Source organism: Leucoraja erinacea, chromosome 14 (genome assembly GCF_028641065.1).
Source record: "Leucoraja erinacea ecotype New England chromosome 14, Leri_hhj_1, whole genome shotgun sequence".
Classification (NCBI taxonomy): Eukaryota; Metazoa; Chordata; class Chondrichthyes; order Rajiformes; family Rajidae; genus Leucoraja; species Leucoraja erinaceus.
In genome coordinates, this window is record NC_073390.1 from 2,495,434 (window position 1) to 2,522,655 (window position 27,222).

The window sequence follows — 27,222 nt, forward strand, 5'->3', positions numbered from 1 at the left end:
AGAAGGCAGGCACGGGTTACTGATTGTGGATGATCAGCCATGATCACAATGAATGACGGTACTGGCTTGAAGGGTTAAATGGCCTCCTCCTGCACCTATTTTCTATGTTTCTTTGTTTGTATGTATTGGGATGTGTGTGGAGCTGGTGCCTGACATTCTCGGGTATCTCCGGGGTAATGTTTTATGGTGCTGAGTTACAGGGCGTAGTGTTGGTTGAGATGAGATGTTGGTGATGAATGTTCCGGCAGGAGCCTGGTGTGTGGATGTGTGTGTGTGTGTGTTTATAATCTCTCCCCAGAATTGGCACAGGCTGGAAAAGTGAGAGAAGAGCGAGTCGTGGGGAGTTGACTCGTATCCCGGTGGGCTTGAGGTTTGGAATGACTCTCACACTTCCTGTTGTGCAGAACACTCTGTTCTTTTAGCTGAAGACTTGTTGGCAGATCAGGTCTCTGGCTGGACGAGTCTACTTCACATTCCAGAGAGATTTCAGCTGTCTGTTTGCAGTCACTGGTCACACCCTCCACCACACACGCACCACTCTTGCTCCTCTGACGTGTTTACACTGGTCTTTGTTAACACCAACAGTGCATCAGGGGCGTGCTTGCAGAAAATCCTGTTCAGATCAGCTGGTGCGTTTGTGTGTGATTCTTCAGTCGGTGTCTACTTTGGTGTCCCGCTACTTTGATGCTGTATATAAGGAAAATCCGTCATTCTATTCCATTTCTTCTTTTTCTACATTGTTAATAAACATAATCCTCAGAAACAAGTGTCAAGCCATATATACCAACTCTAACACGTGTGAGGTGTTTGTACCTGCTCCTCTCCTTGCCACCTAGTGTGTCAATGGTGTATCGAGTTAAACTGTATGGAAACAGACCATTCGGCCCACCATGTCAATGCCAAGCAGTGGGCTCTGAACTGTATTAATCACATCTCCCAGCACTCTGGCAATGGAGGAGACCCAGGACAGGGAGGTCGGATTGGGAATGGGAGGGGGAGTTGAAGCACATGTCCGACCTCCCTGTCCTGGGTCTCCTCCATTGCCAGAGTGAGCAACACCAGAAATTGGAGGAACAGCACCTCATATTCCGCCTGGGTTGCTTGCGTCCGGATGGCATGAACGTTGAATTCTCCCAGTTTTGCTAGCCCTTGCTGTCTCCTCCCCTTCCTTAACCCTCGAGCTGTCTCCTCCCATCCCCCCGCCCTCGGGCTCCTCCTCCTCCCTTTTTCCTTCTTTCTCCCCCCCACCCACCATCAGTCTGAAGAAGGATTTCGGCCCGAAACGTCGCCTATTTCCTTCGCTCCATGGATGTTGATGCACCTGCTGAGTTTCTCCAGCATTTTTGTGTACCTTCGATCTTCCAGCATCTGCAGTTCCTTCTTGAAAACATATGTCTCTATTGGTTCTCAGCTTGCAAAAATATGCCTATTGGTTCTAAAGCTTGCAAAAATATGTCTATTGGTTCTAAAGCTTGCAAAAAGTGTCTCTATTGGTTCTAAAGCTTGTAAAAGTGTGTCTATTGGTTCTAAAGCTTGCAAAAATGTGTCTATTGGTTCTAAAGCTTGCAAAAAAAGTCTATTGGTTCTAAAGCTTGCAAAAAAAATGTATATTGGTTCTAAAGCTTGCAAACAAATGTCTATTGGTTCTAAAGCTTGCAAAAAATGTGTCTATTGGTTCTAAAGCTTGCAAAAAGTGTCTCTATTGGTTCTAAAGCTTGCAAAAAATGTCTATTGGTTCTAAAGCTTGCAAAAAAATGTCTATTGGTTTTAAAGCTTGCAAAAAATGACTATTGGTTCTAAGCTTGGGTGTGGCTTGAAGTTGAAAGGCACTACGCTGCAAATGGTGGCATGAAGTTGAAAGGCACTACTTACTGCAAATGGTGGCTTGGATGCATTGGCTTGAAGTTAAAAGGCACTACTGTAAATGCCCTTACTTCCTGTTTGCACTGTATATTGATTTTAGATAAAACGCTACCACTTACGGCTGTGATTTTTGGCCATCTTAGCCCCCCTACGCTGAGCAGGTGCAGAGAATTCTTCCCATCAATTAAAAATAAAAGTGTTATAAGTTTTTTTAAAAAATGTTGAGAATCTCTCTCCTGTCAATCACTCCATGAAAGCCACACCTTTTCCGGGGGGGTGGGGGGGGGGGGGGGCGCGGGGGTGGGGGGGGGGGGGGGGGGGGGGGGGGGGGACGCGGAAATGTGGGTGTGGCTCAGTCTCTGCAAGATGGAGGAGGGAGAGGTCACGACTCGCTGTCTTTAGTGGCTTTGCACCCTACTTCAAATGGTATGAAACTGCACTTGAATTTGGTGGCCTTGCACCCTGCTAGAAGTGGTAAGAAACTGCACTTGAATTTGGTGGTCTTATACCCTGCTTGAAATAGAATTTCAAGGATTAGCCGTGAGTCAACTACCAGCCCACCAGCTGTGAGTGAGTGAGTTGCCAGCACAACAGGCTTGATTGACTGAGACGCCAGCCCAAGAATCCATTTGGCGCACAATTTGCATACTAGCCCTCTGGAAACCAGTCCCTTCAGCCCACAACACCCATACTAGCACTCCAGAAAGCCCCCCCCCCCCCCCCCCCCCAACTGGCCACCAATATTAGAATTTGTGGAGAGGTGGAATATTGCGTTGGATGACTAGCCCTCCTGTGTGATGCTGGGACCCAACGGGTCCCAATTAGTCTAGTACGTTATATGTACTATATAACGTACCAGACTAAGACATAACGTACTAGACTAGACATAACGTATATGTCGCAGTCTATGTCAAATCTAAGTTTCATGTGAAGATCCGTCTCTCTACATCAGTGAGTGAGCAATTTGAACTTCTGGCTCTTGACATGGAAATCTCAAAAACTCTCCACATCACTGTCGTCGGTTGCTATAGGCCACCTTCAGCTATCAGCTGCACCTTACCATCTTTAATGGAGCTTTTATCCGGGTTGAACTTTAATGAAATTGTCCTTATTGGTGACCTAAACTGGAACTGGCTGCTACCAGCATCAGATGATTTTAAAGCATTTTGTGATTCGTTTAATTTCTTTCAGATTGTTGACAGTCCTACGAGACCTAATCTGAAATGTCCGGAAAAATCTTCTTTAATTGATCTTATCTTAACTAATGCTCCTCATAAATATTCTGCTGCTTCTGTTTTTGCAAATGACATCAGTGACCACTGTGTCATTGCAACAGTAAGAAATACAAAAGTTCCTAAAACCAAACCGCGTGTCATCATAAAGCGGGACATGAAACATTTTGTGGAGCAAGCATTTTTTCATGACCTGTTTCTCTTTGGCTGGGAGAAAATTAATGTAATTCCTGATGTTGAAAATGCCTGGAAATTCTTTTATGATGGTTTTGTTGAAATTGTTAACAAGCACGCTCCTTTTAGGAAGTATAGAATAAGGGGCAGGGATAATGCATGGTTCACATCAGAGTTATCCATTTTACTCCATGAGCGCAATGTGGCATTGTCTAAAGCCAGGAGTACTGGTCTTGGATCAGACTGGTTGCTCTTTAGGCAGCTGCGAAATGCAAGCACAGTTGCAATTAGAAAAGCCAAAGCTGATCATTTCCTTACTGAAACTTCAAATAACCTAAACAATCCGTTGAAATTCTGGAAAACCATTAAATCAATAACTGGAAATAAAAATGTTATTGAGCTACCTCCATGCATTGTCAAAGACTCTACCCAAATTGATGAAAAGGCTGACATGCTTGGTTGTTTTAATGAGCATTTCATTGCCTCTGGTTCACTTTTCAACTCTCAATACACAGCTCAAGGCTCCTCTGCTTGCTCTGATAGTAGTTGTTCTTTTGAGGGACAAGCCTTTACTTTTGACGCTGTTACATAAGGTCCTGAGATGTTTAGACACAAAAAAATCGTCAGGTCCAGACAACCTTGAGCCTTACTTCCTAAAGTTAGCCGCTGATTTTATTGCATTGCCTCTGACTTATCTTTTTAATCTATCCCTGGAGACAAACGAAATTCCACTTATTTGGAAATCTGCCTTTGTTCTCCCACTGTTAAAAGGGGGGGACCCCACTGTGCTAAACAACTATAGGCCCATCTCCAAATTGTCTGTTTTAATTAAGGTGCTGGAATCCATTGTAAACCAATAACTGAAGGACTTTTTATCAACTAACAGTATATAATCTGAATTTCAATCTGGTTTTAGGAAAAAATATAGAAACATAGAAACATAGAAATTAGGTGCAGGAGTAGGCCATTCGGCCCTTCGAGCCTGCACCGCCATTCAATATGATCATGGCTGATCATCCAACTCAGTATCCCGTATCTGCCTTCTCTCCATACCCTCTGATCCCCTTGGCCACAAGGCCCACATCTAACTCCCTCTTAAATATAGCCAATGAACTGGCCTCAACTACCCTCTGTGGCAGAGAGTCCCAGAGATTCACCACTCTCTGTGTGAAAAAAGTTCTTCTCATCTCGGTTTTAAAGGATTTCCCCTTTATCCTTAAGCTGTGACCCCTTGTCCTGGACTTCCCTAACATCGGGAACAATCTTCCTGCATCTAGCCTGTCCAACCCCTTTAAGAATTTTGTAAGTTTCTATAAGATCCCCTCTCAATCTTCTAAAATTCTAGAGAGTATAAACCAAGTCTATCCAGTCTTTCTTCATAAGACAGTCCTGACATCCCAGGAATCAGTCTGGCGAACCGTCTCTGCACTCCCTCTATGGCAATAATGCCCTTCCTCAGATTTGGAGACCAAAACTGTACGCAATACTCCAGGTGTGTTCTCACCAAGACCCTGTACAACTGCAGTAGAACCTCTCTGCTCCTATACTCAAATCCTTTTGCAATGAAAGCTAACATACCATTCGCTTTCTTTACTGCCTGCTGCACCTGCATGCCTACCTTCAATGACTGGTGTACCATGACACCCAGGTCTCGCTGCATCTCCCCCTTTCCCAATCGGCCACCATTTAGATAATAGTCTGCTTTCCTGTTTTTGCCACCAAAATGGATAACCTCACATTTATCCACATTATACTGCATCTGCCAAACATTTGCCCACTCACCCAGCCTATCCAAGTCACCTTGCAGTCTCCTAGCATCCTCCTCACATCTAACACTGCTCCCCAGCTTAGTGTCATCCGCAAACTTAGAGATATTGCCTTCAATTCCCTCATCCAGATCATTAATATATATTGTAAATAGCTGGGGTCCCAGTACTGAGCCTTGCAGTACCCACTAGTCACTGCCTGCCATTGTGAAAAGGACCCGTTTACTCCTACTCTTTGCTTCCTGTTTGCCAGCCAGTTCTCTATCCACATCAATACTGAACCCTCAATGCCGTGTGCTTTAAGTTGGTATACTAATCTCTTATGTGGGACCTTGTCAAAAGCTTTCTGGAAGTTCAGATACACCACATCCACTGGTTCTCCCCTATCCACGCTACTAGTTACATCCTCGAAAAATTCTATAATAGATAATAATCTATAATAATATAATAATAATCTATAATAAATTCTATATAGTACGTCAACAGCTGCTTTAAAAGTAGTAAATGATTTTATTGAATTTTTAGACAATAAGCAACACTATGCAGTCCTTTTCATTGACCTATAAAAGGCTTTCGATATTGTGGATCATGCCTTATTGTTACAAAGACTATGCAACATCGGTTTGTCTGATCAAGCTGTCTGTTGGTTTAAAAACTATCTATCAGGTAGATCCCAGTGTGTGCGAACAGAAGGTATTACTTCTAGCTCTCTTAATGTATCCAAGGGTGTGCCACAGGGATCGGTTCTAGGACCTTTATTATTTACTATTTATATTAATAGTCTAGATCATAAAGCTCCGAAAGCAAATTTTCACTTTTATGCTGACGACACAGTGATATATTGCTCTGCGTCTACCCCAAATCAGGCTCTCTGTCAGCTCCAAACTGTGCAACGTAAGCTGTGTGATTTAAAACTTGTTTTAAATGCTGACAAGACAAAGCTCATGCTGTTCACTAAAGCTAAATCAAAGCCCTCGGATCTCCCTCCTATCACCACTTTGCAGGGCTCTGTGATTGAATCTGTGTCTCAATATAAATATCTGGGAATTATAATTGACGATTCTCTCTCTTTTAAACCTCATATCCAGCAACTTGTGAAAAAACTAAAGATAAAATTAGGTTTTTACTTTAGAAACAAACCTTGTTTTTCTTTTGAAGCCAAAAAAAGACTTGTTGCTGCAACGTTTATGTCTGTGTTGGACTATGGTAATGTTTTATATATGAATGCATCTTCAAAATGCCTACAGTCTTTGGACACGGTCCACCACAGAGCACTGAGATTTGTTACTAATTTTAAAACCCTCACGCTCCACTGCTCTTTGTATGCTCAAGTTGGATGGTTTGCCCTGTCCACCCGCAGACTCCATCATTGGCATATCCTTATTTATAAGACTATCCTCGGTGTTCTTCCTTCATCACTGCAGAAGTATGTAATTCGAAAAAGCACAGGAACTTATCAGCTCCGCTCCGAGGACTTGTTCTTACTAACTGTACCTAAAGTCCGTACTGAACTGGGGAAAAGGGCATTTAGTTATGCTGCTTCCTTCGCATGGAACCAGCTACAGAATGAACTGAAACTTAAGGAGCTGGTTTCTATAAACAGATTTAAATCCCTTCTTAATGATGTTGAAGTGGGCTCTTCTGTCTGTACATGCTTTGTTTGATGATGTTCTGACTGTGACTCTATTTATATGTTCTCTGTTGTTTTTAAATTATTGTCTGTAACTGTGGAACTGTGCTGCTGCCTGTCTTGGCCAGGACTCTCTTATAAAAGAGATTTTTAATCTCAATGAGACTTCTCCTGGTTAAATAAAAAATAAATAAATAAAAATATGTTTCAGTCATGCCCCTCTTAACCATCTCTGCTCACGGGAGAACAGACCCAATCTCTCCAGCCTCCCCATGTTTCAAACATTCCATCCTGGCAACATCCTGGTCAACCTCCTCTGGGCCTTCTCTGTCACTATCTCATCTTTCCTGTTGTGTGATGACTTTATCAAACATTGGCCAGCTGAAATGGAAGATTGGTCAGTTTTATAAAGTTGGAGGATAAACTCCCTACTACTGCATCCAATCCCCAACTAAAGAAGGCCAGCATCCCCTATGCCTTCCTGACTATGTTATCAACCTGCACTGCTCCCTTCAACTGTTTAAGAAGGAACTGCAGATGCTGGAAAATCGAAGGTAGACAAAAGTGCTGGAGAAACTCAGCCTATTTGTTGCCCATTTCCTTCGCTCCATGGATGCTGCCTCACCTGCTGAGTTTCTCCAGCACTTTTGTCTACCTGCTCCTTTTAAGGATCTTTACACTTGCACTTGTTCCACTCCCTGGGACCCTATCATCGGCAGAGTCTGCCCTAGCCTCACTTGTGCTCCCAAAATGTATCACGGCAGGTTTGTGAACTTGCTGATCATGCCATCCACATCCACATCCACATCATTCATATATAAACCGCAAGGATCCCAGCACTGATACTAATGGAAGGCCACTAGTTGGAAACATGCAGTCGCAAGAAGAATCCTCCAACAGATTTCCTATTGCAAACAAATCAATTCTGGATCTAATGTACCAACTTTCCCTGGATCCTAGGGCCCTGACATTATGGATCAGCCTTGCCATAGTTCATATCAATACCATTTAATGCCCCATCCTTATCAATATACTTTGTTACCCCCATCAGGAAATACTATTAACTGGGCCTGAAAACAAGATCTGGCTATGTCTGATTTCTCTGTGTTTCCATGTCATCATTAATCCTGTCCCACTGAATGTTTTCCAATACAATCCCTCCGATGATATTAGGTTCACCTCTTTCCCGTGTTCTTCTTGACAAGGAAGACTACATTCATCATCCTCCTGTAATCTGGTACCTCATGTGCGTCCAGTCAAGTTGTGAAACTCTCAGCCAGAGACACAGCAAATGTCTCCCATAGCAGCTCAGGATAAATCTCATCTGGCCCTGGGATTGAAGCCCACTGAGGCATTGATCACCTCCTCTACATTAATTCCACACAAATTTCACCTGCTCTGAATCCTTTATGAATACCAATGAAAGTATTTGGTTAACACCCTGCCTCTGCCATGAGGCTCCACGTACACCATTGTCACTGGAGTCCATAATGGGCCTTACTCTTTCCTTGGTTATTCTTATATCCTTAATATACTGATAAAGCACCTTTGAATTTACATTAATCTGTACACATCTGATTTTTTTGTGACCATTGTTTCCCTAAGTTTGTCTTTAAGTGTCCCCCAACACTATTTTATACTGGGCCTTTCTGACTAGTTCCCAACACTTGGCACGTGCTTCCATTTTCTCTCTATCTAACCCTCAATATCCCTTTTTCCATCCTAATCAACTTCACCACTAATTTCCATCCTACAATCAAATTCACTTGGCCTATCTCCGACATCTCCCTACCGTTTCTAGATTTCACCGTCTCCATCACAAGAAACAGACTATTGACCGACATCTACTACAAACCTATTGACTCCCAATAGCTATTTTGACTTCACTCCTTCCCACCCTGCTTCCTGTAAAGACTATCCCCTACTCCCAATTCCTCCGTCTACGCCGTATCTGCGCCCAGAATGAGGTGTTCCATACCAGGGCATCGGAGATGTCCTCATTCTTTAGGAAACAGGGGTTCTTGTCTTCCATTATAGATGAGGCTCTCAATAGGGTCTCCTCCCCCCCTCCCTCCCCCCCATTCGTAACAAGGACAGAGTCCCCTTGCCCTCACATTCCACCCCATCAGCCATCGCACACTGCATATAATCCTTCAACATTTTCACCACCTCCAACGATATCCCACTACTGGCCACATCTTCCCATCTCCACCCCATTCTGCTTTCCGCAGAGACCGTTCCCTCCGAAACTCTCTGGTCAACTTATCCCTTCCCGCCCAAAGCACCCCTTCCCCAGGTACTTTCCCCTGCAACCGCAGGAGACGCAACACCTGTCCCTTTACCTCCCCCCTCGATTCCATCCAAGGACCCAAACAGTCTTTCCAGGTGAGGCAGAGGTTCACTTGCATCTCCTCCAACCTCATCTATTGTATCCGCTGTTCCAGGTGTCAACTTCTCTACATCAGCGAGACCAAGCGCAGGCTCGGCGATATTTTCACTGAACACCTCCACTCAGTCCGTCTTAACCTGTCTGATCTCCCGGTGGCTCAGCACTTCAACTCCCCCTCCCATTCCCAATCTGACCTTTCTGTCCTGGGCCTCCTCTATAGTCAGAGTGAGGCCCAGCACAAATTGGAGGAATTGGAGGACCGTATTTGCCTCTGCTCACACTACCATGTACATCCCTTGTGGGTTTATACAAAACCCTATCCATAAGCCGGTGCAGCAGCACTTGTTCCCTTTAGCCTCTATCCACATTGTGCTTCGACAGGTGCCTGCTCGCTCTTTACGATGAGTCTGTGATGTGTTTGTAATAGATCTTGTACACAATCGAAAGGTGATTATAGAGAATGCAGTCACACTAGCTGGTGGGTATGTGGTACCAGACCTGTGCTCTGTGTGCTGGAAAGATTTATAGGGATATGGGCCAAACGTATGCACATGGTACTAGCTTAGATAAGACATCTTGGTCAGCTGTGATTAGTTGGGCTGAATCATCTGGTTCCGCTACTTCTTGGAGTAGATGACATCATTTTCCAAGGGCAGGTGAGTCTAGAATTGGAGGGCACAGGTTAAAAGTGAGAGTGAAGAAATTTAAAGGTGATCTGAGCGGCAACATTTTCACAAAGATGGTGGTGGATATAAGGAGAAAGCAGGAATGGGGTGCTGATTCTGGATGATCAGCTATGATCATATTGAGTGGCGGTGCTGGCTCGAAGGGTCGAATGGCCAACTCCTGCACCTATTTACTATGTTTCTACGTCACCCATTCCTTCTCTCCAGAGATGCTGCCTGTCCTGCTGAGTTACTCCAGCATTTTGTGATCTCTACAGTACACAATACAGTACTTATTGACATGTGGTCTTCCTGCTGGAACTTGCATATTATAACACTATTACTACTCAGTTTTACTGATTAAGAACATTGCAAAATGCTGTATGAATACTATTTAAAGCAGTTTGCAACAATGATCATCTATTTGAGCACAACATATGTTTCACCTCTAGCAATGTGATAATGAACAGATAATCTGTGCTTGAAGATAGATACCAACCAGGTAAGTGTGGTATAGATCCTGTTCGAAGAAATAAAGGTGACAATGTAAAAACAACACACGCGCATCAGTCTGCATAACCTATCTCTAATCAGTAGACAATTTAGTTTATAGTGGGTATATTACAGGTTCTTAATAAAACTAAAATAAAGTTGATTCGATAGCTGTCTTAAAATCTGTGAAATACAAGATTCAAGATGCAAGTGAGTTTATTGTCATGTGTCCCTGTTAGGACAATGAAATTCTTGCTTTGCTTCAGCACAACAGAACATAGTAAGCATTGACTACAAAACAGATCAGTGTGTCCATATACAATTATAATATAATATGTTTGGTACTAAAAGTAATTCTGGGCATATTCGCAAGATATCTTGTATTAGATAAGTACACATTCATGGAAACTACGCACTTGCGGTTTTTTTTTTAAGGCTTCATGTTACTCAGATTTAAAAAAAAATAATATGTTTTCTAGAAAGTCTAAAGTTTTGATACTAATAGACATTTACTTATTACGTGCCTATAACTTAGCTTTATCATAATTAATTTGATTTTTTAACAGAAAATTCCACTTTTAACTCAAGCAGTGAGGCAGAACGGAAATCACAACACTATTATCTGTCCTGTTTGAATGAGCAAAGGATCGAAGAGCTGGGAGCGCAACCTCTGATTGACCTTATTAACAAGGTACGTTTTGTTCAGGAATATTTTAGATTGGCACATGGCAGTGCGAGGAACAGAGGAATATGGATCACATTCACACAGATGAGATCAATCTCATGTTCAGCACAAACATAGTGGGCCGAATGGCCTATTCATGTGCTGTGCTGTTCTGTGTTCTATTAGAAAGATTGTTAAGCCATTGTTTATCATTTAATCTATTAACTTCAATGTTTAAATAAACCTTTTGAAAGCTTTGATTCACTTGAAGATGGTACAAAACATCCATAAATGATTGTTTTGAAATACGAAGCATGATTTGTTATTAATAATTTTATGCAGACAAATTTCACAGGTTTCAGTATTGTTTCACAGATAGAATTTGGATATGAACCTTGTTGAAATATTACTTTCAAATTTAGATGACATTATGAAAATATAAAAGCCATTGGGTGGCACAGTAGCGCAGCGGTTGGATTGCTGCCTTACAGCGCCAGAGACCCGGGTTTAATCCTGACTACAGGTGCTGTCTGTACGGAGTTTGTACGTTTGCCTGTGACCTGCGTGGGTTTTCCGGTTTCCTCACATACTCCAAAGACGTGCAGGTTTGTAGGTTAATTTGCATTGGTTAAATTGTATATTGTCCCTAATGTGTGTAGGATATCGCTGGTCGGCACGGACTCGGTGGGCCGAAGGGCCTGTTTCCGCACAGTATCTCTAAAGTAAACTATCGGTGAGCTATGTGCTGAGCACCTACACAAAGAGAAAGGGGTTGGTTTATTTTACCCATTCAAACTATTGCCGATAGTAATGAGATACCACAAGAGATACTACATTTTCTTGTAGATGCATAGAAATATAGAAAATAGGTGCAGGAGGAGGCCATTCGGCCCTTTGAGCCAGCACCGCCATTCATTGTGATAATGGCTGATCGTCCCCAATCAATAACCCGTGCCTGCCTTCTCCCCATTTCCCTTGATTTCACCAGCCCCTAGAGCTCTATCTAACTCTCTCTTAAATCCATCCAGTGACTTGGCCTCCACTGCCCCCCCCCCATTTTCAGGGCACCATAATGTTTGGGACATAGTGATGTCATATAAATGAAAGTAGTCATGTTTAGTATTTTGTTACATATCCTTTGCATGCAATGACTGCTTGAAGTCTGTGATTCATGGACATCACCAGTTGCTGGGTGTCTTCTCTGGTGATGCTCTGCCAGGCCTGTATTGCAGCCATCTTTAGCTTATGCTTGTTTTTGGGGGCTAGTCCCCTTCAGTTTTCTCTTCAGCATATAAAAGGCATGCTCAATTGGGTTTAGATCAGGTGATTGACTTGGCCACTCAAGAATTGACCATTTTTTAGCTTTGAAAAACTCCTTTGTTTCTATAGTAGTATGTTTGTGATCATTGTCTTACTGCAGAATGAACTGCCAGCCAATGAGTTTTGAGGCATTTGTTTGAACTTGAGCAGATAGGATATGTATATACACTTCAGAATTAATTATGTTACTACCTTCAGCAGTTGTATCATCAATGAAGATAAGTGAGCCAGTACCTTCAGCAGCCATCCATGCCCAGGCCATAACACCCCCACCACCGTGTTTCACAGATGAGTTGGTATGCTTTGGTTCTTGGGCAGTTCCTTCTCTCCTCCATGCTTTGCTCTTGCCATCACTCTGATATAAGTTCATCTTTGTCTCATCTGTCCACAAGACCTTTTTCCAGAACTGTGGTTGCTCTTTTATGTACTTCTTGGCAAACTGTAACCCGGCCATCTCAATATGCGGCTAACCAGTGGTTTGCATCTTGCCATGTAGCCTCTGTATTTCTGTTCATGAAGTCTGTGGACAGTGGTCATTGACAAATCCGCACCCAACTCCTGAAGAGTGTTTCTGATCTGTCGGACAGGTGTTTGGGGATTTTTCTTTATTATAGAGAGAATTCTTCTGTCATCAGCTGTGGAGGTCTTCCTTGGCCTGCCAGTCCCTTTGTGATTAGTAAGCTCACCAGTGCTCTCTTTCTTCTTAATGATGTTCCAAACAGTTGATTTTGGTAAGCTTTAAGGTTTGGCTGATGTATCTAACAATTTTATTCTTGTTTCTCACTCATAATGGCTTAATTTGACTTTCATTGGGACAACTTTGGTCCTCATGTTGATAAACAGCAATAAAAGTTCCCAAAGGTGATAGGAAGACTGGAGGAGATACTCGGTGCTGAGAGCTCTCTTATACCTGCATTAACGAGGCTATTAAACATATCTGAGCAATTACAAACCCCTGTGAAGCCATGTGTCCCAAACATTCTCGTGCCCTAAAATGGGGGAACTATGTATAAACACAGCTGTATGGTGAAACCAAAATGTATAAAAATACAGTTTAATAAAATCTGACACCCGCATATGATTTATTTAATTACAAATCTCAAATTGTGGAGTACAGAGGCAAATAAATATATTGTGGCGAGACAATAGGCCCGAAATGAAGGCGAAGAGCCAGGTATTTCAGGAGGAATTTTATTAGCTGATGTTCTCTTGTCCAGTTGGGTCTGCAAGAGAACAATTGCGCCTAAACCCCTGCCCTTTATCCCTGTAGCTAAGGGCCGCCCCCGGACTAGTCCATTCCCGTGCCGAGGGGTTCGATACTGGAATGGCCCAACCATTGGAGCCGCCACTGGACCCCCCCCCCCCCCCCCCCCCCCCCCCCCCCTCTTCCCCGGAACAGGAGGCATGAAACACACTGGCGGGCGTACAACCCAACCGGACCGCGTACGGACGTCGGCCGACAGAGGGGCTGGTGGAGGCACAGGAGGAGGGAGCCGCGAAGGGGGGGGGGCGACCTCGCGGCCGAGGCTGGGCAACCAGTACCAGCTGGTCAATGTCCAGATGTACCGGCTTTAACCAGTCAATCGACACAGCCTCCGGCTGGCCCCCCATGTCCAACACAGAGGCTGTTGTCCGTGCTCCAGCACCCGGAACGGGCCCTCATACGGCGTCCATTGGGCATCACGGCGCAGGAAGACATAGGGGCTGTCCCGGAGGACCGATGGCACGTGTGGGCTGAATGTCCCATGGCGGGACGTCGGCAAGGGCGCGCACCTGCCAACCCGCTCGCGAAGGCGCTTTAGGGTGGATGAGGACGTTCCCTGCTGCCCTGGTGCCGACGGCATGAACTCCCTGGGCACCGTGAGTTGTGACGCATAAACGAGCTCCGCTGAAGATGAGGCCAAGTCCTCCTTAGGAGCAGTCCGGATGCCCAGCAAGACCCACGGCAGTGCGTCCATCCAGTCCGGGCCGGAGAGTCGCGCCTTCAGTGCTGTCTTGAGCAGCCGGTGGAACCTCTCCACCAGGCCATTTGTCTACGGGTGATAGGCAGTGGTGTTGTGCAGCCGCACACCCAACAGGTGAGCCATGGCCGACCACAGCTCAGAGGTGAACTGTAGCCCTCGGTCCGAGGAGATGTCCACCTGCACCCCAAAGTGAGCAATCCAGCGCGCGGACAACGCACGAGCACACGTAGCCGTTGAAGTATCGGCCAGCGGTATGGCATCCGGCTACCGCCTGAAGTGGTCCACCATCGTCATGAAGTGGGTGATGCCCCAGATGGCGGGAGAGGCCCCACAATGTCCATGTGGAGGTGGTCGAACCGCCGGCATGGTAGGCCTGAACTCCTGGAGGGGCGCCCGGACGTGGCACTGGATTTTTGCCGTCTGGCATGGAATGGAATGCAGTTGCGGGCCCAGTGGCCAACCTGCTTGCGCAGACCGCGCCACATGAACCGAGCAACCACAAATGCCGTCACCGCCCGGATGGATGGGTGTGGCATCCCATGGATTACGTCGAAAACCCTCTGCTGCCAGGCGGCAGGGACGGTGGAGCGCGGCTGACCGGATGACCGTTGCTCCTCCAGGGCCGAGAGGGACATCCTCAAGGTGAAGGACGGAGATGACAGTCCGGAAGGCGGGCATCTCACCGTCTCACTGTCCGTGAGCTGAGCCTTCACCAGGGCAGAATAGTCAATGCTGGATGCCACCTCGAAAACGGTGTCGACGGTGGGGCGGGGCAATGCGTCAGCCACCCGGTTCTCCTTCCCCTCGATGAAGCGGAAGGAGGTGGTGTACTCTGAGATGTACGCCAACTGACGATGCCGCCGTGCGGCCCAGGGGTCGGGAACCTTTGCCAGAGCAAAGGTGAGCGGCTTGTGGTGCATGTAAACGGTGAATGGGAGGCCCTCCAGGAAGTAGCGGAAGTGGTGCACCGGCAGGTACAGAGTCAGGAGCTCGTGGTCAAATGCGCTGTACTTCCTCTGGACGTTGTTGCAGTGCCGGTTTAAGAAGGCCAGGGGCTGCCCACCCTCGTCTGGCACTAACCGCCGACTCCGAGGCGTCCACCATAAGGGCGGTCGGGGCATCCCTTCCGCGGGTGAACCAGCAGCGCAGCACGAGCAAGGGCCTCCTTAGTGCCGTCAAATGCCGCCACCGCCTCGTTGTCCTTACGCCTACCCGCCAGAAGATGATACAACGGCCGCATGATGTGGGCCACGGATGGCACAAAACGGTGATAAAAGGTCAACATGCTGACAAACTCCTGCAGGCCTTGCACAGTGTATGGACGGGGAATCCAGCTGATGGTGTCGACCCTGTCCGGCAGAGGAACCGTGCCTTGTGAAGTCATGCCGTGGCCAAGGAAGTCGATGGTGCTTACCCCAAACCGGCACTTGGCGTGGTTGACAGCCAAACCATGCTCGCTCAGCCCCTGACAGAGCTGCCGGAGGTGGGCACAGTGCTCCTGCCGCAAGCAGCAGGCCACCAAAATGTCATCAAGGACAAAAACTCGAGACCGCGACACACACCGTCCATTAACTGTTGAAAACCCTTGCAGCGTTCTTAAGGTCAAACGGCATCTGCAAGAACTCGTAACAAGCGGTGTAATGATTGCCATCTTGAGCACATCCTCCGGGTGGACCGGGATCTGGTTACAGCCCCGCACCAACTCTACTTTTGGTGATAGTAGCCCCGGCCAAATGGGCGTTGAAGTCCTGGATGTAGGGCACGGGGTATCGGTCTGCGGTGATAGCGGCATTCAGCTGTCAAGAATCCCCGCAAGGTCGCCAGCCCCCGCTTGTCGTGGGGACTATGTGGAGTGGGGATGCCCATGGGCTGTTCGAAGGGCGGACGATCCCCAAGGATTCCATCGTGTGGAACTACTGCCGTGCCAGACGTAGCTTATCAGGCGGCAGTCGCCGTGCTCTTGCGTGGAGGGGTAGGCCGGTAGTTGATATGAAATGCACCACCCCGTGCTTGGGGGTCGACGACCGGAACTGAGGGGTCGGGATGTCCAGGCACGCGGCCAAGACCCAAACAAAACAGGATGCCACGGACGACAGGGGGACGTGCAATCGGCTCATCCAGACGCAGCGCGATTGGCTCCATCTTTGCGGAGCGGACCAAGCGCTGCCGCCTGACGTCCACCAGGAGGGAGTGAGCCTGGAGGAAGTCGGCAACGGCTGGGAGCAACGGCTGGGAGACATCGGCGATAGTAAACTGCCACAAGAAATGACAGGAGCCAAAAATGATCTGGACTGTGCGAACCCCATACTTACAGATGGGGCTGCCATTCGCTGCGGTGAGGATGGGGCCCCCGCTTACCGGAACGAATGTCCACCAGCAAAGGGGGCAGGATGCTCAGCTCTGCCCCGTATCCACGAGGAAGCGACTCCCGTGGCGACCGGTGAATCTGGCCGTCCGCCACGGGGACTATTGGCAGCCGGCCCCATGATTGTCGTGGTGCAGCACCCCAGCGCTGGTGGTAATAGCCCCAGCGCCTCCTGCTGGTGGCGCTTGGAGCCTGTGGATGCGGGGCTGCAGGTGCGGTACCCGCCACGGCTGTGGGGGGCGATCGCACAGGCCTCCGGGGCGCAGTTGTCACTCCCTCCACAGCTGCCCCGCTAAACCGGAGGAAATCAGGTGCTGCTGGAGTGACAGCCAGCGCGCTGATCTCATCCCGGTGCTTGCCGAAGGCCCGGGTGTCGGCGAACGAGGCGTCGGTGAGTTGCAGGCGGCAGCAGATGCACGTAAATATACTCAAACATGAGGCATGGCGTGTGCCCACCCAGGAACACGACCATCTTGTTGAGGAGGCTTGATGGCCGCCAGTCGCCTAGGCCCTCCATATGAAATAGCCTGGCAGCCCGTTCTATCCGGCTGAGCCCGTAAACCTGGAGCAGGAGCTCCTTAAGGCCGAGGTATTTCTCGGCAGCCGGGGGGTCTTCGAGGAACTTAGTGAAGTTCAACAACATGGTGGCGGCGTTCGTTATTGCAGCGCGGCCACGGACAAGCACAGTCGAAAAGTCGCCATTGCGCCTGTCACAGGGGACGACGTCCTCTCTGTCTTCCTCGCCCGATCATCTGTCATGCTGGCGAGAGCGCTGCCGGCCCTCCGCTGTTTTTCACAGTCCTCAAATCGCTACGGGCATCGCTCCGGTCCACGATGGCTGCAGCCTAACTTGGGCCCGGCGCCTGGTGGGGAGGTTTGTGCTCTACGACTTGGGTAGGTGCTGCCTCTACTCACTTCCCCTCCCGCTGCTAACCGCTCCTATCCTGCTCCTCCCCCACTGCTACCTGCTCCTGCTCCCCCTCCCCCGCTCTCCCTCCTGCTCCCTCCCGCATCCCCCCCCCCCCACTACCCCCTCTTCCCTTCCCACTCTCCCCCCCTCCCCTCCTCACCACCCCGCCCCACCCCCCCCTCTCACCCTCCTCCCCCCCTCTGACAACAGGAAATTTGAAGGGGTTGCAGACACCGAGGAAGGCTGTCAGAAGATACAGCGGAATATAGACCAGCAGCTGAAATGGACGGAGAAACGGCAGATGGTGTTTAATATGAGCAAGTGTGAGGTGCTGCACTTTAGGAGGTTGAATATAAGGAGAGAGTATAAAAGTCATTCGTAGAGTTACCGAGAGAGTATAAAAAGTTGTTCGGCACGGACTTGTAGGGCCGAGATGGCCTGTTTCCGTGCTGTAATTGTTATCTGGTTATATGGTTAATGGCAAGGCCCTCAACGTCATTGATGTGCAGAGGGATCTTAGAGTCCAGGTTTATACGAAGCACATTAAAGGTGGCAATCCAAGTAGATGCGATGGTAAAGAAGGCATATAGTAGGCTTGCCGTCATTGCTAGGGGCACATTGAATATAAGTCAGGACATCATGGTGCTGCTCTATAGGACTCGGGTTATGCTGTATTTGGTCGCCCCATTAAAGAATGATGTGGAGGCTTTGGAAAGGGTGCAGCAGAGGTTTACCAGAATTATATTTGGATTAGGGAATTTTAGCTACTGTGAGAATATATACAGACTTTGATTATTTTCTTTCGAATGCTGGAGGTTGCAGGGAGACCTGATAGAAATATATAACATTAAGAAAGGCATAGATAGGATGGACAGTCAGAATCTATTTCCCAGGATGAAAAAATCAAATACTAGAGGGTGGTGGTGGAGGAAGATACAATAGTGGCATTGAAGAGGGTTTTAGATAGGCCCATGGAAGGCCAGGGATATGGATCATGTGCAGATAGATGAGATCAGCTCATCATGTTCAGCATATAATTGTGGGCCGAAGGGCCCATTCCTGTGCTATACTGTCCTGTGTTCCATGTTCTATGTATGCAGCAGTGGTCCTATTTATAGAGTAACGCATGCTGTGAGATCAAGGATTGTGCCTCAAGACATTCACTAGCACAGAGAAATATTTTTAGACTGTAATTACAATTTAAATGCCATATTTAAATTGGTCTAAATTGTTAAAGTAAAAACAAACTCATCTTTTGCAAAGTCAGAACTCCCTTGTCAAACTTAGAAACAAGATAATTTAAACTTTTTTATTTACTAGGGAATTATTAGACCTGCATTTTCCATTCAAAAATAATTTTATGAATTGACTGTGTGTAAACATGGCAGATGGAGTATAATGTGGTAATAGCTTGGTGTTTAGAATGAGCTTGGAACTGTATCTCTAAACTAAACTAAACCAAACTGCAGATGCTGGTTGAAACTGAAGACAGACACAACAAGTTGGATTAACTCAGCGGGTCAAACAGCATCTCTGGAGAGATGGAATGGGTGACGTTTCAGGTCGAGACTGCTTCGTGCCTGAAGAAGGGTCTTGAGCTGAAATGTCACCTATTGATGTATGTTTCTCCACATGTTCTTGAACATTTAGTTCTAGTTCTCTGAGGCAAACAAACGATCTAAAGGGCCTGTCCCACTTACACGATTTTTTCGGTGACTTGCCGGCACCCGTCATAATCGCAGCAGGTGGCCGAATATTTTCAACATGCTTCACAGAAAATGGTACGACTCTTTGGGCAACTAATCACGACCACACAGTCGTCATCCCGCGACATGTCGCCTGTAACGGCGTGGTGACGCCTGTTTGGACGCGAGTAGTCGCCCAAATAGTCGTACCTTTTTCTGGTCGTTGCTGGAAAATATATTGAAAGTTTTTGGCCACCTGCTGCAACTATAACTGCTGCTGGCAGTCGCCGAAAAAATCACGTAAGTGGGACAAGCACTTAAGATAGCCTCGAGTGGCGGTGTTCATTAATAGCTGTGGTTGAGATCTGAACAAAGACTGTCGTCATTTTGGACATGGTCTCTGGTTGTTGATCTATCTGAAATTGCCCGAGTCCAGTGAATCTGTCTACTGTCTGTAGCCCGTGCAATTTGACTAGCTTCACTGCACAATAGTTATTTCTTAAATAAACGGGTAGTGGGGAAGTTTTCGTGCAGAATGCGTGGATTTGAGAATGAGTTGAGAGTTGAAATCTAAAGAAAGATTTAGGAGCTGCCTATAACCCAGCATTTTCTGAGATTGAATCAGAACAAAGGACAAGCAGCCTACCTATGAGGGGAGGCAGTATGGCATGTTAAATGTTAATGAGCTTGGAAGTCTCTGATTTATGCTTTGTTGTTTCTTTATTGTTTTAATTTGGGTTCTCTGGAAACTGGGCAGATCGCTGGTTGGCTCAGACTCGGTCAGCCAAAGCACCTGTTTCCACGCTTTTCTCTAAGACATTGGTTTCCACGCTAAATCGTCAAGGTCTAAAGTGTGGTCATACAAAAGGTGCTCCATAACCAGTCATGCAATTCATAGAAACATAGAAACATAGAAAATAGGTGTAGGAGTAGGCCATTCAGCCCTTCGAGCCAGCACCACCATTCAATATGATCATGGCTGATCATCCAACTCAGTATCCCGTACCTGCCTTCTCTCCATACCCCCTGATCCCCTTAGCCACAAGGGCCACATCTAACTCCCTCTTAAATATAGCCAATGAACTGGCCTCAACTACCTTCTGTGGCAGAGAATTCCACAGATTCACCACTCTCTGTGTAAAAAATGTTTTTCTCATCTCGGTCCTAAAAGACTTCCCCCTTATCCTTAAACTGTGACCCCTTGTTCTGGACTTCCCCAACATCGGGAACAATCTTCCTGCATCTAGCCTGTCCAACCCCTTAAGAATGTTGTTAGTTTCTATAAGATCCCCCTCTATCTTCTCAATTCTAGCGAGTACAAGCCGAGTCTATCCAGTCTTTCTTCATATGAAAGTCCTGCCATCCCAGGAATCAGTCTGGTGAACCTTCTTTGTGCTCCCTCTATGGCACGAATGCCTTTCTTCAGGTTAGGAGACCAAAACTGTACTTCCTCAGATTAGGAGACCAAACATTCCACAGATTTTCCTCCAAAGACAGATTTGTCTCCCAAAGTTTCACACTTGTACCTTTCTACCTTTCCCCAGTGTTGTGAAGAATGAGTCGGGCAATATTGCCGCAGAATGTCCCATTCTTGTCGATAACTAAAGTCTTAGAGAAAATTTAATGCAGAAAAATGCCTTTGACCATAAGTTAACTAGGCAGTGGTCTGCACAGAATATTCTGAATCTCTGTTGAAAAAGGGAACACAGAGCTATAGCATTGTTAAATACGGATCAAAAAATATTAGTGAAAATACTAGCTAGAAGACTGTCAATATGTCAGTAAATTAATAAATAAGGATCAGACGGGATTTATACCTAAGAGACACTCATTTAATAACCTGAGACGTCTGCTTAACATAATGCACTCTCACAAATCTCAAGAACAAGAGTTATCTATCATTTCATTGGACGCAGAAAAAGCGTTTGATCAAGTAGAATGGGATTATATGTTTAAAGTATTGCAAAAATTTCAAATGGGAGAGAGCTTCATCGCATGGATAAAATTATTATATAACAAACCCACAGCTAGAATATTAACTAATAATATACTATCTACGAAATTCCAATTAACAAGGGGCAATAGACAAGGGTGTTCATTATCACCACTATTATTTGCTTTGGTAATTGAACCCTTAGCTGAAAAAATTAGAACACATCCTGACATCTATGGTTATAATACAAAACATTCAAATAACAAAATATCCTTATATGCAGACGATGTACTACTGTATATCACAAAACCCCAAATCAGTATACCAAACATATTAAACCTAATCGAGGATTTCGGATCTTTCTCAGGATACAGAATAAACTGGAACAAAAGTGAAATTATGTCGATAAAACCAAAAGACTCAATGCATCTTTTGAAATTCTCCTTTAAAATAGCTACAGAAAAATTTAAATACTTAGGAATTTAAATCACTAGAAATTATCACGGTATGTTTAATGCTAATTATAGCCCCTTACTTAAGAAATTAAACAATCTAATTAAATTCTGGAAAACGCTGCCTTTAATAGGTCGAAGAAATGCTACAAAAATGATCTTTTTACCACAAATCCTATATTTATTTCAATCAATTCCAATATATCTTCCAACAATTTTTTTCAAAAAATTAGACTCAGACATCACAAACTTTATATGGGATTATAAATCCCACAGAATACAAAGAGCACACCTCAGTAAACCAAAAGAGATGGGTGGTCTAGCGCTCCCTAACTTTATGTACTATAATTGGGCGGTAAATATTAAAAATATGATTCACCTGCTGGACAACCCTGCCCAGCAGGTGGATTGGATTATAATGGAGAGAGAAGACTGCGCTCCTGGTAATACAGGAGCGACTCTCCTCCCACCAACGAATTTAAATAACAAAAATTATAATAAAAATCCAATGATACATAGTACAATTAGAACTTGGAAACAAATAAAACAGAACTTAAAATTACGAAATCTAACTCTGCTAATGCCAATAGCCAATAACCCTTCGTTTAAACCCTCAATTATAGATAAATCATTTACACAATGGGAAAGAACGGGAATCAAAACGCTCGGAGACTTGTATGAATTAGGGAAATTATTACCATTTCAACAATTACAACTGAAATATAACTTGAAAAATAATCAATATTTTAAATATCTTCAAATCCGTGATTATCTGAAAAAATATACAAAAGACTATTATAATATGCCCCCAGACTTATTAGATGAAGCCATGAAGATAAAGGCTGAATCAGCAAATCTAATATCATACTTATATAATATTATATTGAATATAGAAATACCTACAACAGATAATATTAGAAGAGACTGGGAACAAGAACTAGCTATAAAAATTTCAAAAAAGAACTGGGATAAACACTTATTATATGTACATAAATGCTCGATCAACGTACGACATACTCTAATACAATATAAAACATTACATAGACTATATTATTCAAAAACTAAAATTAATAAACTTTTCCCCAATGTCTCACCCATTTGTGATAAATGTCAGTCACAAGAAGCTAACATAGCGCACTCTTTTGTTTTCTGTATAAAAATCAAAAAATTCTGGAATGAAATATTTGAAATCTTTACAAAATTATTTAAAACAAAACTACTACCCAAAGTAGAATGGATCATTTTTGGAATATCGGAAGGTAACCCAGAATTAAATATGTTTCAAAAGAACTTACTTAATTATGGGCTAATAATGGGAAAAATGCTTATACTTAAATTTTGGAAATATGCTCCAATACCAACAACAAAAATGTGGATTTCAAACATGTTCGAAATACTACACTTGGAAGAGATGAGACTCCTCCTAGCAGGCAAAGCAGATCACTTCCAAAAGACGTGGTCTGCATTTATGGAACTATTACAAGCATAAGGTGCAATAATAAGTTAAAACATAAAGGCTACCAGGACCTGGAAACGGGGGGTATAAAATAAATTTTTAATAAAAACACGGTTGGTATATCCTTTTTTGCGGAATTTTGTGTTACAATAGAGCGATTGATTTTCCTTTCTTTTTTTTTTTCTTTTCTTTCTAGGGTCTTATTTTTTTTCTTTACTTCCTTCTCTAATTCCTTCCCTAAGGGGTTCTCTTCTCCCAACACTTTCCTGCACCTTCACGATTCTTGCTTACTTTCCTTACTTTCCTTTCTTTTATTTCTACCTTTTTTAAAGCTCAAAAAATGAAGTGGTACAGCATAATGTAATAAGATATATGCGATGTATTAATGTGATTTACTGTACTGCTAATAAAAATAAAATTTAAAAATTAAAAAAAAAAAAAAGGGAACACTGGTTCATGTCAGACGTTTCCAAAAGCGGACTGTCAAAGGCATTTGATAGAATGTTGTATATTCGAAACTTTCAACCAAGTTCCAGGACCTTGTTTGTTTCTGATTGTGAGAATGGATCTGTCCTTTAGATTGTCAAAATACAGCCATAGTTAATCTCTCCACACACTGTCTTTGAGAAGGCTGTGGCCACGGTGAAAATGTCACCCATTACCCATTGAACTATTAACCAAGTATGTCTGGAAAGAGGTGCTATAGTCCTTGGTGAGATTTATCCCTTGAGATTTATAACACAGGGCTCCTTGTTCTATGGGCTTTTCCCAGCAGTACATATTTTTTAAATATATAAAAAAAATATATTACAATAGGTGCAGGAGTTTCAAGAATTACAGGTGAAATATCATTTGAAAGTTAGTAATTTTTTTGGATATCTTCAAATCCGAGACGATGTGAAAACACACATGCAAGACTGTCGTTCTATGGACCCAGATATATTAGACGAATGCATGAATAGGAAGACGGATACAAGTAAGTTAATATCCTATTTTTACGATACCCTCTTAACTGCACATATTCCATCTTCAGAAATAATTAGGCGAGCATGGGAAGGAATTGGGTTTAACAATTTCAAAGGATAGTTGGGAGGAAAGCCTTTTATATATACATTACTGTGCTCTTAATGTTAGGCACTCCTGATACAATTTAAAATACTGCACAGACTCTATTACTCAAAGTATAAATTGAACAAGATCTTCCCAAATGTCTCTCCTATTTGTGATAAATGTCTCCTCCAAGAAGCGACTATAATCCATTATTTTGCTTCCTGCACAAAGTTACAAAACTTCTGGAGGGGAATTTTTGATATCTTTTCCAAAATACTTAAAACTAAATTGGACCCCGATATAAAACTGATCACATTAAGTATGTCAGAGGCCTGTTCTAAGCTAACGATATTTCAAAGACGTTTCCTTAACTATGGCCTAATAACAGCGAAAAAATTAATACTTAAGCTTTGGAAACAGACAACAGTTCCTACAGTGAAGATGTGGATCACAGATATGTCCGAGACACTACATTTGGAAAACATTAGGCTTGTCTTGGCGGAAAAACCAGATCAATTTCTTAAGACATGGACACCATTTACTGAATTCTTACAACAGTATGGTGCAACACAAATTTAAATTTAAATCCAATGCTAGGTTGGGTGAAGGGGGGGGGGGGCAAGGTATATCTCCACTTTTCTTTTTTTTAATCCCTCTATCTTTCTGCTACACTGCTTTGGTAGTTTAGGGGACTTTTCTTGTTCTCCTTTATCTTTTCACTTTTTACTTCTCTCCTTTCTTGCTTTTTCTTTCTTTCCTTTTTTTTCCTTTTTATAATTTAGGTTATGAGGTTAAAAATGCTGTACAATAATTGTATAATTCTAGATGCCGAATGTTTTATCATTGTACAATTGCTTCTAATAAAATAAAACAAATAAAAAATTAAAAAAAAACAATAGGTGCAGGAGTAGGCCATTCTGCCCCTTGATCCAGCAACGCCATTCAATGTGATCATGGCTAATCATCCACAATCAGTATCCCGTTCTTGCCTTCTCCCTATATCCCTTGACTCCGCCAGCCCTAGGAGCTCTAACTAACTATCTTTTGAATGCATCCAGTGAATCGGCCTCCACTGCCTTCTGTGGCAGAGCATTCCACTGATTCACAACTTTCTAGGTGAAAATGTTTTTCCTCATCTCAGTTCCAAATGACCTTAAAATGTGGCCCATGGTCCTGGACCCCAAACATTGCGAACATGTTTCCTGCATCTAGTGTGTCCAATCCCTTAATAATTATATATGTTTCTATAAGATCCCCTTTCATGCTTCTAAATTCCAGTGAATACAAGGCCAGTCGCTCCATTCTTTCATCATATGACAGTCCTGCCATCCTGGGAATTAACCTCGTGAACCCACACTGCACTCCCTCAATAGCAAGAATGTCCATCCTTAAATTAGGAGACCAAAACTGCACACAATACTGCAGGTGTGGTCTCACCAGGACCCTGTACAACTGCAGAAGGACCTCTTTGTTCCTATACTAAACTCATTATGAAGGCCAACATGCCATTAGCTTTCTTCACTGCCAGCTGTACATGCATGCTTACTTTCAGTGACTGATGAACAAGGACACCCAGGTCTTGTTGTACTTCCCCTTTACCCCTATTCAGATAATAATCTGCCTTCCTATTCTTGCCACCAAAGTGGATAACCTCACATTTAGCCACATTATACTACATCTGCCATGCATCTGCCCACTCACCCAACCTGTCCAAGTCACCCTGCATCCTCATAGCATCTTCTTCACAGTTCATACTGCACCCAGCTTTGTGTCATCTGCAAATTTGCTAATGTTACTTTTAATTCCTTCATCTAAATCATTAATGTATATTGTAAATAGCTGCGGTCCCAGCACCGAGCCTTGCGGTACCCCACTAGTCACTGCCTTCCATTCTGAAAGGGGCCCGTTAATCCCTACTCTTTGTTTCCTGTCTGCCAACCAATTTTCCATTATGTTAATACCATACCCCCAATACCATGTGCTCAAATTTTTCCCACTAATCTGCGTAGGACCTTATCAAAGGCTTACTGAAAATCCAGGTACACTACATCCACTGGCTCTCCCCTGTCCACTTTACTTGTTACATCCTCAAAAATTCCAGAAGATTAGTCAAGCATGATTTCCCCTTCGTAAATCCATGCTGACTCGGACAAATCCTGTTACTGCTATCCAAATGCGTCGCTATTATACCTTTAATAATCGACTCCAGCATCTTCCCCACCACTGATGTCAGCAATTCTCACGCCCTCACGCTGAAGACAGAATTCTCACGCTGACAGGCTGTCTTCAGTCCCTGCACAGCAAAGATCCTATAGCGGAGCTGTATAGCGGAGCTGTATAGCGGAGCTGTATAGCGGAGCTGTATAGCGGAGCTGTATAGCGGAGCTGTATAGCGGAGCTGTATAGCGGAGCTGTATAGCGGAGCTGTATAGCGGAGCTGTATAGCGGAGCTGTATAGCGGAGCTGTAGCGGAGCTATAGGATCTTTGCTGCAGTTTGTCTCTTTGCGCCACATGACAGCGATCTGTACGGATTGGGGAAGCGCGTCGGTCCCGGGCGGCGCGTGTCAGCACTTTTGTGTTCAGTCTGTGAGCGCTGCGCTTCTGGCTGCCGCGGTAACCTCGCTCCCTTCCTCCCTCGCTCCCTCCCTCCCTCCCTCCTGCCCTTCAACTGACACGGCAGCGCCAACGCCGCCAATCCACGCTACACCGTGCCCGCCAGACGGTCGGGGAAAGAGAGGGAGGGGAGAAAGAGAGAGCGAGAAAGAAAAAAAGGGAGGGATGGAGGCAAAGAGAGACAGGGGGAGGTAATGTAGTAAGGGATTGAAGGAAGGGAAGGAGAAAGGGGAGAAAGAGGAAGCGTGAGGAAAAAGAGGGAGGGTGAGGTATGGGGGGGGGAGGAAAGAGGGAGGAGGGAGGAAGGGGTGGAAAGAGGGAGGGAGGGGGAGGATGGAGGGGGAGAAGGAAAGGTGTGTGTGTGGGTACACAAAAATGCTGGAGAAACTCAGCGGGTGCAGCAGTATCTATGGAGTGAAAGAAATAGGTGACGTTTCGGGCCGAAACCCTTCTTCAGACTGAAGAAGGGTTTCGGCCCGAAACGTCACCTATTTCTTTCGCTCCATAGATGCTGCTGCACCCGCTGAGTTTCTCCAGCATTTTTGTGTACCTTCAATCTTCCAGCATCTGCAGTTCCTTCTTTAACACAAGGTGTGTG

The 27,222-nt window shown here is 44.8% G+C and overlaps 1 protein-coding gene across 2 annotated transcripts in view; it reads left to right on the plus strand.

The window, feature by feature from the left end:
• The window catches only part of LOC129703188 (endothelin-converting enzyme 2-like), a 311,584-nt gene that overhangs the window by 214,164 nt on the left and 70,198 nt on the right, over positions 1-27,222 (plus strand). For both annotated transcript variants that reach the window (XM_055645376.1, XM_055645375.1), the window contains exon 5: positions 10,778-10,902. In XM_055645376.1, coding sequence (XP_055501351.1) covers positions 10,778-10,902 — 125 coding nt within the window. The remainder of the gene's footprint in view (positions 1-10,777; positions 10,903-27,222) is intronic.